Genomic DNA, 15,928 nt, shown 5'->3' on the forward strand with positions numbered 1-15,928 from the left:
GGGAAAGTTCTGGTAATTTTCAGATATGCCAAGCAATCTTAGACAATGGCTCGCAGGTAAATTTTGCTACTGAAGACTTAGTACAACATTTGAAACTGAGACACTCCAAAAACCCAGTTCCTTTGAATTTTTATCAGTTTGACATGAAACTCTAAATATAGCGTATCTATAGAAATTGCATCCACTCAGTCTAATTTCTCCAGGAATATTAACTGTAACATACTACCAAAAATTATAACTGACTTACCATATAGATTTTAAACATAGGAACGTTGCTACTAATATTAAACTTGCTGATCCAACATTTAACGTCCTACAACGAATTCATCTATTATTAGTTAATACAAAATGGTATTTGTTATAATAAAATGAAAATTTTACACATGGAAAATTAACTCGCGAAGGAACTTATCCAGTTTTACAAAACACTGAACACAAACTCACACTACGAGCCTTACAATCACAGTTTATTTATTCACCTTGACACTTCATTGGATGAACAAGTCCAAAGATTCTGGCAAATCGAAGAAATCACCTTATCTCTGTGGTCGCAGGAAGAAAAACTTTGTGAATCACATTTAATGAAAACCCAACGCGGGATATAAAGGGACGTTTTATTTTAAGACTACTCTTTCGTCCAGATCCATCTTCTTAGCACCTTCATGCACACTTTCAAGGCCAGCGGTCAACTGTCCCCCAGTTATTCGGACTATAACCTCCGTTTGATAAAGAGAGGCTGCAAAGGTACCCTTCCACTTTGGGAGATCAAAGATGACCGCTATGTCACCATTGTGTTCACCAAAACAGGTCTCCTTCTTCTCGACCGTATGGATGTGACATCCCTTCGGCCATCGCATCATAATTAATTCATCAAAATCATCATTGTGCACTCCATCCTCCAGTAGTTGCAACACCTTATTCTGACTAACCTTCCTATCAGTCGTGGCGGCACAATCCGCCCGTGACGGCTTCTCCTTCTGATATGCATGAAGTCCCCGACCAAATTGGCTAACTCTTTCTGTACTCGCTTGAGTGTCTTACTGGTGTTTTTTTTCTACCCCATCCTCAAATTCCTTGGACACCACCTGGAGTCGGGTAATGAGATCAAGAATATCAATAGCCTTCTCTCTATCCACTTTAAGAGCCATCTTGGTTTTTAGGCTGTCTCGCTCCGCTCTCTTCACGCCTAAAAATCTAGGGTAGCTCCTCTGAATGAATCTCACTTTGAGGTTAGAACTGTGCGGAGCTGTATACTTTCACGACTGACATCAAAGGTTCTTGACGTCATCAATCTCACCTTCGATTGAATCTATCTATGGACAGATTTAAATATTGTGTTAACTTGGTTAAATGATGTCCTTTGTCATGGAAAACCTTTGTAGCCAATAGGGTAACGAAATTCAAGAAAATACGCATGTAGAGAACTGGAATCATGTATCCTCGAAATGTAATTAAGATGATTTGTTATCAAGAGGTCTTGATGCTTAAGATCTTAGCAACAGTTCGCTTTTGTAGCCGAATGATTAACCCACAACCTACTGATGTGGCCAACTTCAACAAAACTATCAGAAGAGGAGGATATTCCTGAGGAAAAACATAAAGTTAGTTTAATATCTGTAGAAACAGATTACAATTTAATTTCAAAATTTCCAAAACTTTTGCAACTACAAAGAACTATTGCATATTGTATGCATTTTATAAGACATTTTAGAGTAGCTTGTAACCAGAGGTATAATGGTGAACTATTTGTTTCTGAAATAGATATACAGCTTTAATTATCTGCATTAAAATAAATCAGCAAACCTGTTATTCTCAGGAGATATCTACTCTTACTACTGGAGACCTATACCCACCAAAAATGAGATTCGTGACCTGCATCTGATCGTTGATGGTTCTGGAATACTCAGAGTTGGAGGGCGCTTACGTAAATCATATTTATCTTTTGCATCCAGACATCAAATTATCTTGCCACGTAAACATCACCTTATATGTCTCATAATAGAAAATGAACATCATAAGTTACTACACGCTGGTCTACAGTTATTGATTCCATCGATTCGAATGAAATATTGGATATTGTACATTTGTCGCTCTGTCAAACAAATCCTTCATAACTGCCTAAAATGCTTTAAATTAAATTCAAGTCATTCTCAATTAATGGGAACTTTACCTGCTCATAGAGTTCGCCTGTTTCGAGCATTTCTTTACGCTGGTATTGACTATGCTGGTCCCTATTTTTATTAAGGCAGAAACATGACAATCAAAAGCAAGGGTAAAGGGTTATGCATGAATTTTTGTTTTACCTTACAACAAGAGCTATTCATCTTGTAGTAATAAATGATCTAACTACTTTAGCATTTATGGCATGCAGAGAAAACTGTCTGAACATTTACAGTGACAACAGTATCAATTTCATTGTGCACATCATGAGCTTCATGAATTATATAAATATTTTAAAGATAATCAACACGAAGTATCAATAGCAGTCTTTTCGAAGTCATGTCAGTAGCACTTCATACCACCGTATTCTCCCCATTTTGACAAAATGTGGGAAGTTGGTGTAAAGTCAGTGAAGTACCACCTCAAATGAGTGGCAGGAAATAACACTTCAACATTTGAGGAAATGTCTACTTTGCTCGCTCAAATAGAAGCATGCTTCAATTCTAGACTATTATCTAAACTCTCAGACAATCCATTAGAAACATCTTATCTTACTCCTGGTAATTTCTTAATTGGTGATTCACCAATTAAAGGTTACTGGTAAAACCAGTATCCTTGATCCTGACCTAACTGACTTAGTTTTTCACAAGTTAAATTGTTGGCAGCAAATTCAAGAAATGGCTCAACATGTCTGGTGAAAATGGTCAGTCGATTATCTCAACTCTCTTTAGCAGCACCAAAAATGAACAACTGAAGAAGCCAATCTTAACATCGACAATGTAGTTCTAATAAAAGAAAACCATCCCTGCATTGGAAGCCCTGTATTGTGGAACAGACGCATACTGGCTCTGACAATCTTGTGTGGTTAATGGTATTATGCAACAAGCAGGTAGTGACATTATACAATGAAATTAGGCACCTTTAAAAGACCAATTTCCAAATCGTCTAAATTGCCACTGCCTGAGGCCTATCATCTTGAATAAATCTTCATTAATGAACAAGTGTTTATTATTGTGATTTGAACCATGTTGTTGTTATCTGTTACATATACTATGTACTTTATCTTTATCAATCAGTTTATTATGTTGTTCTAATCTTATCATTTATTTTTGGATATCTTGTTATCTTTACGAACTCTATATTCTTTTAGCATAACAAAAAAATATGTTTTTTGGTAGCCGGCAAGTTGGAAATAGTGCCACTGTCAAATTAGTAAAATAAATAGGTTGTTTAGCAACCAAATAACAAATAAAATATTTTAAAAATATATTTTTTTCCATCATGGTTACAAGTTTTAATAGATGCAAATTTTTTAGTATGAATATTCAGTGTTAATACATTATATTTTTTTCTATCAATATGTTTCTTCATTTATAATATAAATTATACAAACCCAGATGAGGATAAAGTAGCACCTATTAATATATAAATATCAATACAGTCCACATGTTATTGCATAAATTTTTCTCCAATACAATGTTTATTTTTTAGTTTAAATGAAAGAAACTCCACTGAACCTTAAAATTTGTATTAATACATTTGCAAAAAAAGTATTTTTTGTTTCTATATATCAATTAAAATAAAAACATATTTGGTAATTTGGAAGAAAAAGTAACAAAGAATATTTAAATATAAATTAAATTGCTGGTAAATACTTACAAATTAATAATATTTATGATGTTATTTTCTAAATATGAAATGATAAATTTAGCTCCGTATGCTGATGAACCTATCGCATTAAAAACATTACTTGAATCTTCACGCTTTATAGTATTATTCTCCTTTAGAATTGTTTCATCTAAAAGACTGAAATACAAAACAAAAAAATTAAAGCAATTTTCCTTAACTTCTATCTTTGTAAAACTATTATAATTTGATAAAAAAACATTTTTAAATGTGATAAAAATTTTATCACATCGTACTAGATTTGTCCTAAGGAAGACATTTCGCACAATGTAAATTCAATTCTCTCATTTCCAGTTCATCTCTCTGTTCTTTGCATTTTCTACCAGATTTTTTTATTCCTGCTTTAATCAATCTTTTTCCTGTCATGATGTCCTAGCCAGTTACCTTTCTCTATTCAAAATCGTTCTAATCAAGTTTCTATTTCATTCACTCTATTCTATTTTCATTTCATTCTACTTTCACTCTCCTTATCACTTCCTTTTTCACTTTTTTTTGGGTGATAAATGTTTCATTTTCCACCATTTAATCTTCTCCAAACTTCTCCATGCCACATTTCAAATATCACCTTTCCTTCTTTTTTTCTCTTATTCTTTTCTGCTATTATTTTCTTTCCTCTTATTTCTTTTCTGCTATTCTAATTTTTACTACATTTTCATTTTTACAGTTTTCTTGAAGCATTGTACTTGTATGTTTGACCTGTTAATTTTTTGGTACTGGTAATCAATGGTTTGTCTTGTACCCTTATTACATTTTTCAATGATATTAATTTTCATTCTTTCTGTCATAATGTCTTCTAATTTTGAAATTTTCTGTTGAATATCATAAAAATAGTATCATTGGCCAACCGTATACAATTTGCTTTTCTTTCTCCTTCACTGATGGTTCCCTGATTCTCTGCTAGAACATTTTTGATCTTGTTTTTAACATACATATTAAACAAGGTGTTTTTAAACAAGCAGTAACTTGGCCTTATTCTTTTTATTTGTCCAGCCTTTCAAGTTTGTATTTTATTTTCAGTAATATGTAAAACACTGTAATAATCTGTAAAATCTGCAAAGCTGAACATATTTTAATTTAGTGTTCTACATATTACTGAAAATAATTTAGTCGAAAATCAATCTTAATTTTAATGTACTAAATTTCAGTACATAAAAGTGTATGAGTGTAATAATTTTTTCTATTTTTTTTAAATTAAAATTTTTGGTGAGTCTGCACCAAATTAAAAAGAACTATTAACAATTTAACTAACTTTGTACCTAATAAACTTGGTTTGATTTAACTAACTTCAAAAGTGAAATTTAAAGATGTTTTTGTTTATTGAAAAAAAAAAAAACAGTTTTTCAGTTATTAGTCCATTTTAACATGAGTTTTTTTTAATTAATTTTGTTTGTTTAAAATACCAATAAGCTGTCAAAAATTACTTCTTATAAAAATACTGTTCTCAAGAAACGTAGAGCACTATGCTAATAGCTTATTTTCTAATAGCTATTTGAAATCAAAAATATATATTATTTTTACCTTAAATTTTCCCAGTTATTTTCTTAAATTTTTGCATAAAAATATTTTATTTAACAAAATTTTTATTACGCTACTTTTCATTATGTTACAGTAATCCAAAAATAAATAATGGCAATGAAAAAAAAACTCTCTTAATTGTATCTGTAGACTGTAATTTTTGTTTATAAAATTCAAGTTATTTGGAAAAGCTTACAATGGAATTACTAAAGGAAATTCCTCTAAAAAATAAAGATAAAGAACTACTGAAATTGGTACATTTGATGCAGAATAAAACTTGAATGTATGTAGAAAAAAATAGATTTACATACATGTATGTAGTTTAAAGTAGTAATTCATGAAAATGTATTGAAATATTGAAATGAAAGCAGAACCGCTGATTCATTAATTATGGCCTACTTTATCATGGTAACATCATTTCTATGTTAACTTTATCTTTAAACTATAGGATATTTGCTAAACTCTATCATTAATTAACTACTTGGGTATCAGATTTCTAAATTTAACTAATTTTAATTAGCTTAAATCTGATTTTTAATGATAAAAACAACTTAATCACAACTGTAGAGGGTAAAAGAATTCTTTAACAAAAACAGTAATCATTGATATGTTATATGGTAATTTATCTTATAATTTTGGCCCTACATAAGATGGATTATGACATAAAAAATTGATATTAGCATTGTATTCTATGTTTTTTGTCTTCTAAATAAAAAATTACTTGACCTTTTTAATCACCGATTGATAGTTCATTAATACATAATAAAAATAAAACTGGACTTAGTATAACTTAGGAATAAGTTCTACAAGTATAACTTGCAAGGAACTCGTTATACTCTAGCTAAAACTTCATCTGATTGAGATTGGTAATAAATATTCCTTCTATCTCTTGCATAATTTCTTCCCCTCTGACTAGATGTATTATTATTTTCTCCAAATTTTGAAGAAGAGTTCAAAATTCATATTCAAAAACTTTAATTACATCCAGAAATACTAATATTGCCTTTTCTCTTGAATCCCATGCATTCTGGATAAATTAAAAATATTTATTTTTTTTATCGAATTAAAATATATCTTTGAAAAAAAGGATGTTAGCAAATGTACAGGTTTATAATTCTAAGTTCGTCAACAAATTTCCAACTTTCATCAACAAATTGAATGTTTAATAAACTACTACTGCGTCATGCAAGACATAAATCATTAAACCTGCTAATGAGCCTATTATTTATTTACTAAAACATTTTAGGATTACTCATGATATTACAAGAGTATCACAAGATTTATTAATATTTAGAGACCAAATTATTCAATTTAACCCCTTCCTTTGCAACTGATTCCAAGATCTTTTAGAATATGAGTTGTACTGCAGTTTTTAAGTAAGTGACACTTCAAAACATCTTCACATATCCTTAATAAATATTTGAAGAAAAACTTAGTTTTTTTTAATAAAAAATTAATAAAACTCTGAAAGTCAATTTGTAAAAAGATCATCCATAACAGCTTATTTATTTTTAATGAAACTTGCAGACAGATTTTAAAGTACAAAGTATCACAAAAAATAAGCTAAACTGGTGGCTTGTACCTAACATCAAATTATACAACTTTCAAGAAATTGTATTTTTAGTTCAGATATTAAAGTTTAAACATATCTGCACATTAAGGGGACTCCAAGGATCTCCCGAGAAATTTCTATAGTAGAATTCTTTTAGAAAAAAATTTTCTGTTGTCCAAGAGCCTGCTTCTGGGTCATCAATTTGCTTTATTCTTTCACATACACATATATTTCATCTAAATTTTAAAATATGGATTTTTGTGATTCCATAATATATGTTGAATCTGCTTTTCAATTTTTTTTTTTTTTTTTAATAACTTTGCTGTCAGATAGTTGTTCATGCAATCCTTATATAAAGTACTTTTATTATAATTTATTAATTTGCTATTCAATTTAAATAATTTATTGAGATATTTTGAGCATCTAAACTGAAACATTGTGAAATAGTAAGAAATTCGATTTCACATATTAAATCATCTTATTAAGCGGAGGAGATCTCTTAACTATAGATATAGTTATCTGAGATACCTATATATCTGATATAGTTAGTTATCAGATATATTATGTATAGAGTATTTCTAAAATGGTGGTGGTATTTCTAAAATTTCGGATTCTACTTGTAAAACCAAACAAAAATTATCCTTAGGAGAAATGGCAATTTCTCCTTCGTTCTCTCTGTGTCCGCCATTTTGTTATTTTTATATAAAAATTATTATCTCAAGTTCAGATAGAGGATCACATTAATATTTTGTAAGCATCTTTGTAATAGAGTTTTAAAATTAGCAAAAAATCAGGATTTAAATACCTTCGCAAATTGCAAAATAGCGGTCATGTGTATTTTTCAAGCCGTTACATCTCCATAAATATAAGTTTTATCAAAATGTATGTTTTGCTAAAATATTAAGTCTTTTATGTTGAACAAAATGATACTTTATTTTTTTAAATCGGTTCACAAATAGCCGAGTTATGGCAGAAAGTTGATCTTGTAATGTTGTCTCTGTTTTCATGTCCTCCACTTTACGTTCAATTCGATTAAATATTAATTGTTAATTCTAATATTGTAAATTAGTATCAAATTAAGTAATAATTTTCTAGTAATTAAATATAACGTTACATAATAATAAAACAATTGATATTAATTTTTCACTTTTGAATAATTTTACACAGAGACTGTTACTGTTGATCATGTTAAAAATGTAAAAATCTTTCAATAAAAATGGAGTTCAAAACTATCACAACCAGCATATCTGGAGCGAAGAGAATACCCATGGTACCTTCCAAAGTAGCCATCAACAAAGATTTTTCCTGAACATATGTGCAGGTATTTTAATGACTATCTTTTGGGTTTTGTCATTCTACCAAATCATTTAAATTTGGAAAATTAGCTTGCTCACTTGCCGAAAATCTTCCACATTTTTTGGAATCTCTACAATTAAGAGGAAAATGTGGTTTCACCACGATGGAGCTCCAGCACATTTCAGTCAGTTGGTATCAGATTTCCTGCATGAAACTTTCCATGAAAAAATGGATAGGCCGTGGAGGGCCAGTGCTCTGGCCTGCCCGATCACCTGACTCAAACCCTCTTGACTTCTAATTGTGAGGCCGTTTGAAACATATTGTTTATTCAGCTCCAATATTCAATATTGAGGATCCTCAACAAAGGATCCAAAATGGATTTCAAGAAATTAGTAATACTCCCGGAATTTTTGAACGGTTAAGACAATCTCTCAGAAAAATACTGGAGACTTGTGTAATGTATAATAGTGTACACTTTGAAGATCTCTTATTACTTTTAACAATTGTTAATTGTTAAAAGTTATAATTGTTAAACATTACTGAGGTTGGGCTTATGGCCGAAAACACTCTAATGTAAAGAAATATAGTAAAAATGGCGGATTGTCTGAAAAAAGAAATTCAATATATATGAGCAACATAACACCGAACCCATAATGTAACCGCTGCAGAATCGGTAGTTTATGTTGAAATGAAATTTGATGAATGTTACGAATAAATTAAATAAGAAAAACATAAAACGTAATTTAAATGTTGCATTTATTTACTTTATTGTTACAAAAGAGGTTGAAAATGACCACCTAGGGCATCGATGTACTTTTGTGCTCGACTGATCATATTGAGAGTCGCCTGACGCAAAACGTTGTTTTCAATTGCGTTGATTTCTCGTCGAATGTTCACAGTCGGTTCATCAATATTGTGGGGATTAGATGTATAAACTCTCTCCTTTAAGTAGCCTTAAAGGAAAAATCGCTAGTAGATAACTCTGGGGAACGTGAAGACCACCGTCTCCTCTTGACAGCTCGTTCATTTGTGAAAGCTGCATGAACGCGATTCAGTGAAACGTTTGATGTGCGACACGTTGCTCTGTCTTGTTGCAAGAAGGTGTATCATCTGGTTTCATTATAAGTTAATTGCTCATATATTTCTTCGAAAATTGAGAGGTAAACTTGTGTATTGTCAGTCAGGTCAAAAAATATTGGTCCCACTTAACGGAAACGGCACACCAAACACCAATTTTCTCATCGTGAAGTGGACGCTCGAATACCTCGTGAGGATTCCTCTCCATCCAATACATGGGGTTCTGCGAATTAACTTGGCCGGCTAATTGAAACCATGCCTCGTCTGACATTGACATGAAATACAACATCGGATCTATTTGTCCACCGACAAAGTTTTCGAGAAGCCAGTTGCAATAATCAAGTCGTTTCCGTTTGTCTGTTTCCTTCACTTGTTGCACAATTGTAATGCGGATTTGTTGTATGATTTCAATTTTAATTCAAGAAGAATTTTACGACAAGATTTGTATTTAACACCAGATTGTTGAGAAAACTTGCGTACTAATTTTTTTTTTGGACTGGCAGTAATTCTCCCTTCAATATCGGCAGAAGTCCTAACAGAAGGTTGCCTATTTCGTTTTATAATTAAAACCGAACCTGTTGTATGACATATTTTAACTAAATCGTTTATGCTACTCTTCGCTGGGATACGGGCATTCGGAAATTTTTCTACGAATACTTGACGTGATTCTTCAAACGATCCGTTAAACGAATATAGGCCTCGACTAAAACTATCCTCACCTGGATTGGATAAGGCATTTTATACAAATATAACTGCACTCACAATACTGCACTGCACCGAAACGTATGCGCCCTGACACGTAACCACTTGACAAATGGCAGCAACAATCAATAGTAACATATACATTCATTAGTCGCGCAAGTTGTGTGAAAGTCTTTCATAAATAGTGTCGGTTACCGGTTTCATTATGGGTTCGGTTTTATGTTGCTTACTCTGTATATCAGATATATTACATGTATATAATTATGGACTTTTTTAATATAAAAAAATGGAGTGGAAATATTTTACAATAATTTCTATGTTTTGAAAGATTTTTTGCAAGTTTTCAAAAATAATTAAATTAGATTTTTTTCAAAGAATTATTGCATAATTTTTTTTCTTACTTATATATGCATATATATAATAAAACCATATATGCATTTCCTTAACTAGTATACTTTATATAGAAAAATACTTACGTTTTCAGTGTTTCATTACTTTCAGAGCATGTTAATGAAAATAAATAATAAATTTTTTGAGTTGGATATTGAGACTTATTGTATAATTCATAAGCTTTGTTCCATAAACTAATGTTATTTGATTTCCTTATTGCAGAACAAAGTAAAGATTTCTGGATATCTGGAGAATAGCTGAAATTAAATATCTATAATTATTCTCATTGTATAAAATTAGAAATATATATGGATACATAATAAAATATGAATGTATTAAAAATATTAATTTATGAGATTAACTGCAATAAAATCAGTGGTGCAATGTAAGTGATTGCTTATATTTTTCAGAGCACTTGCCAAAATAAATTTGGTCTTGTACTGGAAGAATATTAAATAACTAAATTTAACTTTACAAAGAATAACTATATTTTCATTTAAATATACATTTTACAAAGATTACAGCTTTGATTTTTATCTTTGTAGATCTCAGCATTAACAATACTTATTATTAATAATCTAGATTATTTATATTTTTAAAATATACACCTCAACTATATCTTATTGGCTCTTAAGTCACTAGTTTGTCTTTTTATGCAACTCCTGGATAAGAAATAGTACCCCTGGACATCTGTAAGCAGATTTGCTACCCTACTGAATCTTAATAGAGACACACTGCCCACAAAGGCTGTTGAAAGATATCAGCATGACACCACAGATGGAGCTAGGACAAACACAATTCCTATAGTAGCTATTTGTGAGAAGGGGTAAGTAATTTTATTCAAACAAAAATGAATTGCTTACTTTGAAAAAACAGTTATTTTTAGTAGTTTTATGTTACATCTGTGATTCAACAAATGTTAAGAAATTACCTTCTCATTTATATTGACTGAGAAGTGCCATAGTCACTATCTTTTTCATTTTACAATGTACTTACAATCTTGAAACCTTACTCAAATAACAATTTAATACAATAGGGAACTAACTGATGCATCACTGATGAGAGATCGACTTTTTGTGTGCTGCATGCAAACATTCTTTACTTACTGAATCGATTTTGTATTTTATTAAGATGGGATAATCTAAATTTTCATAAATTCTTATAGTTACAATGTAGAAATAAGTGTAAAAAGAGACAATGCGATGTGTTTGAAATGTGTCCTGAAATCTGTATTAGTGTTGAGTCAGTACCATTAAATTAAGTTTGTTAATAAATCAGGTGCAATGTTATTATCTCAAAAAGTTATTAGTTTTTCATGCAGTTACATCGAATGTAAATAATTAAATATTATCTTAGCAAGAAATAATGAAAGGTATTTATAACAACTTAAATCTGGAAAAAAAATATTAATACCTTGTTTTGTCTAAATCTGTAAAAATCTGATTTGATATTTCATTGATTTTAGTATGATTTAATTTAGAAACTAAAGTCAAAACCTTTATTCTTTTAAGTTTTTGTGCCATTTTATCTCCATCAAAACCTATAAAACCAACATTGTTCAGAACTGGTTGTGTCAACCTCAGTATGTATTCCTGTTAAAACAAAAAGAAATTGTACATGCACATTAAACAGTAGAACATTGTTTATATTAAGCATTTCACTTTTAATTTTTCTTTTTCTTTTGTAATTAAATAATTATAGATTTAACTGATAGATTTTTCTTAGTCATAGATTATAGTTTGCAGTGATCTAGTATCAGAATACAAAAATCAGATATAAAAATAAATTAGTGGGGTGTCATTTTTGGGAAAAAACTAATAATAATAATATCTGTCAAAATCTAATATACAAATATGTTTATAGTCACGCATTTAATACCAGGAAAGATTGTATTATAATTCTTTTGACAGCTGTTTAATGTAGTGCAAAAATGTCTGTTTTGAATTTGAAAATTTCCATTTATACATTTTTCATTGCTGAAATTTAATGGTTGAAATTATTATTATTTTTATAAGTCCTTTCTTTGAAATGCTGATAACACCTGTTGAATAGGGTTCTTTAACTTCTTGAGAGTACTCTTCAAGAGTTCTCATTGTAGACCTTTCCTTTCAGCAAGGCCCAAGGTAAAAATCACGAGGTGATAAATCTTGGCAACTGATGGGCAATAAAAATTTACCAACATTCCTTTCTTCTGTAAAAAAATATATACATGGACTAGAGTTTGCCTTAATGTGTGGCAAGTGGCCCCTACCTTGTTGAAAATAAGTTATGCTAGTTCATGAGGAGTCAGTTGGAGCACAATTTTATTAAAATACATCAGTACACACCTGTATTCAAATATTTTCAAAGAAATCAGACCAAAGATTTACACGCTCGATAACCATACATGAAACATATTAAGGGCATGAAGAGGTTTCAATTGAAATCCAAGTGGATTTTCTGTTGTTCAGTTGATGTAATTTGCGATTTACATATCCTGTTAAATGAAACCATGCCTCATATGAAGGGTAAAAGAGAAAGGGATCCAGTATTTCTTGTTCAATGCTACTTAGGACAATCTTACATAACATGTTTTAGGTCAATCTTATCATGATCCTTATTTCCTGAATAACTTTTAACTTTAATTCATGTAGAACTCATTAATAAAATATTACTGTGACAAACACTGAGTTGACCTATTAGGACTCCTTTCAACTCGAAAGAAAATATTTGCGACGACCTCTTGTGAACAAACATTATCAGTTCTTTGTTTCTTTAAATTTGTAACAAAACCTATTGAATGATATTTTTTCACCAAATTTTGAATTTTAGACTTTACTGGTGCACCTAAAGTAGAGTAATTTTCCTTTACATTCTTTTGAGTTTATTTAAACTGCTTAGTGGTAAGATAAAGGTCTACTAAAGCTATACAATATGCTGTTAAATATGGCATAATTTATTTTAAAATTAACGGTAAGCCTGTTATACACTAACACTGGAACAAAAAAAAGAACTGACTGTGGTTCATAATTAATGGAGGAATTGTTTTTCATGTTGACAATAAAGGCTACAATACTTCATTACTAATAATGAAGACATATTTCAATAATGCAACTAGTAAACTTCTAAACATACTGTATTAGCCTACCATCATGAAAATTATTTTATTCTGTTACAGTTCACTAAATTATGTTGCTACCAAACCAAGCACTTTCTCAGAAAGTTGTTGAATGTGGGCTTTGGTAATACAGTGTTAATAAAATATTAGAAATCTTAAATAACTTTTCAACTGTTAAACAGAAAAATGAAATTTAACAACTGCAAAACAAACTATTTTTTGGTATGAGACCAACACATCTAAGTATTCAGGGAAAACTCAAAAATGTTAAAGGAAAGGGTAGGTTTATGACACATCACCTTAAAGTACATTGAAAAACAAAACTTTTGATGGTAAAAAAAACTTCAGGGTGACAACTCTAACTAAAATAATGGCCATTTAATATATTTCACAACTAGTTTCAAAAGTGGCCTAAAATATTATTTTATTATTTCAAATTTTTGTAAGGAGATTTTGATTTCATATTACATTTTTTTTATTTTGTGTTTGTCATAAGTTAATTGTTTGACTGGTTTAGTATACTTACCCATTGTTTTCTGTTCTGTCAATCTCTTAGCCTAACCAAATATCCTACATTTAAATTGTTACATTCTAATATATATATATATATGTAAATAATCCATACATTTATATGTATGGCATAACACCTTGTCCTTTTTACAAGATTCTGCCACAGAATTCTTTCATCTAATTCATTCTAAAATCACTATATCTTTGTCTACACTATCAACACCTAATACATTATCCTCAATAAAGATGATGGTGAATTTATTATCTGCTTATCTACTTATGGATCATCCAGAAAAAGATATTCATAAAATTGTAAAATCGTATTATTTACCTGTAATAATCCAAATACTTCTGGCATTTTAGCGTACTGATTGAGGAGATAAGTAAAACCATCAACTGCTGCAACCCAAGGTGCATAATCAATTTCATTTTGTAAATATGATGTTAATGTAAACAGTGTGTTGTAAGTTACTAAACCAGCTCTTGACAGGCTGAAAGCATCATTCAATAACTGTGCTCTATTCAGTGTACCAATTTTTAAATGATCTTTATGCAGTTGATTTATAATTGCGTTCCAGTTTTGTTCATCATAGTTCACTCTATAGAAACCTGTAAAAAAAAATCATAAATTAAGACTAAATTTTATGTCAGGGAAAGCTATGAACACTGAACTTTGTTAATAAAGTTCAATGTGAAATTACTTTCTTTAAACATTTAACAGATAGCATAAGTATTTGCAACATACTTTTTAACAAACAGTAGTCTACTAAATCGTACATTTTGAATATTGTAACTTGAGCATTCAACTATGAAGACAAAGATTATATTAACAACAAAATACAAAATGTGTGTGTTTCTCTCTCTCTCTCTCTCACTCTCTCTCTCTCTCTCTCTCTCTCTCTCTCTCTCTCTCTCTCTCTCTCTCTCTCTCTCTCTCTCTCTCTCTCTCTCTCTCTCTCTCTCTCTCTCTCTCTCTCTCTCTCTGTGTGTGTGTGTGTGTGTGTGTGCATGCGTGTGTGTGTGTGTATGGGCAGGTGGATGGGCGCGCGCGCGTGCATGTGCACAAGCATACATGAATATATACATTATTACTACTTCCTTCTACGAAGTAAAGAATGTATAGTGATACCAAAAAATTTCCGTTTTCAGATTTCAAACGGAAATATCCAATTTGACCATCCCTGAATCAATTTTGACTAGTTTCAGCGTGACATCTGTACGTAAACGTACGTATGTACGTGTTTTTATGTCGCATAACTCAAAAACGATTAATCATAAGATGTTGAAATTTTGGATTTAGGACTGTTGTAACATCTAGTTGTGCACCTTCCCTTTTGATTGCAATCGACTGCCTTCCTCTTGTATGATCTAAATATTTCATTAATTAAAATTTGGCTATAACTCTTGAACCAGTGAAAATAAGTACCACTTATGATGATATATCCTTAAAATATCTCAATGAGGGCTTATTACGGCAGTTAAGAGAAAGACCAAAATTCAATGTTGTTTGGGTTTTGGGCATTTTTGGACACCTTTGGTTCAGTCAATTGCAATCAAAAAAAAGAGGTGCACAACTAGATGTTACAACACTCCTAAATCCAAAATTTCAACATCCTTCGACTAATCGTTTTTGAGTTATGCAAGATACATACGTATGTACAGATGCTTATACCGAAACTAGTCAAAATGGTTTTTTGGATGGTCAAAATGGATATTTCCGTTGAAATCTGAAAAGTGAAATTTTCGTGATCACAATACTTCCTTTACTTCGTACAAGGAAGTAAAAATATGAAAAAAATATCATACGTTATTAATAAAATAAAATTTTATGAACTTTTCATTTTAAAAAAAATGTGTATATATAATTTAATAGGTGTACAAGGAAGTGATGTGGTGCCACACCAGATTTTTTATTTATGTTAAACCTAGTTATTTTACTATGT

At 30.5% G+C, this 15,928-nt stretch overlaps 1 protein-coding gene across 1 annotated transcript in view; it reads right to left on the bottom strand.

Annotated features, from left to right (window-relative positions):
• Positions 1–15,928, bottom strand: part of LOC142329737 (aminopeptidase N-like) — a 90,542-nt gene that overhangs the window by 12,156 nt on the left and 62,458 nt on the right. The window contains exons 11-14 of the mRNA XM_075374477.1: positions 14,317–14,594; positions 11,792–11,970; positions 10,465–10,635; positions 3,820–3,966 (exon numbers count right to left, since the gene is read on the bottom strand). Of these exons, the coding sequence (XP_075230592.1) occupies positions 3,820–3,966; positions 10,465–10,635; positions 11,792–11,970; positions 14,317–14,594 (775 nt within the window). The remainder of the gene's footprint in view (positions 1–3,819; positions 3,967–10,464; positions 10,636–11,791; positions 11,971–14,316; positions 14,595–15,928) is intronic.

The sequence above is a fragment of the Lycorma delicatula genome, chromosome 9, assembly GCF_047948215.1.
Source record: "Lycorma delicatula isolate Av1 chromosome 9, ASM4794821v1, whole genome shotgun sequence".
Taxonomy (NCBI): domain Eukaryota; kingdom Metazoa; phylum Arthropoda; class Insecta; order Hemiptera; family Fulgoridae; genus Lycorma; species Lycorma delicatula.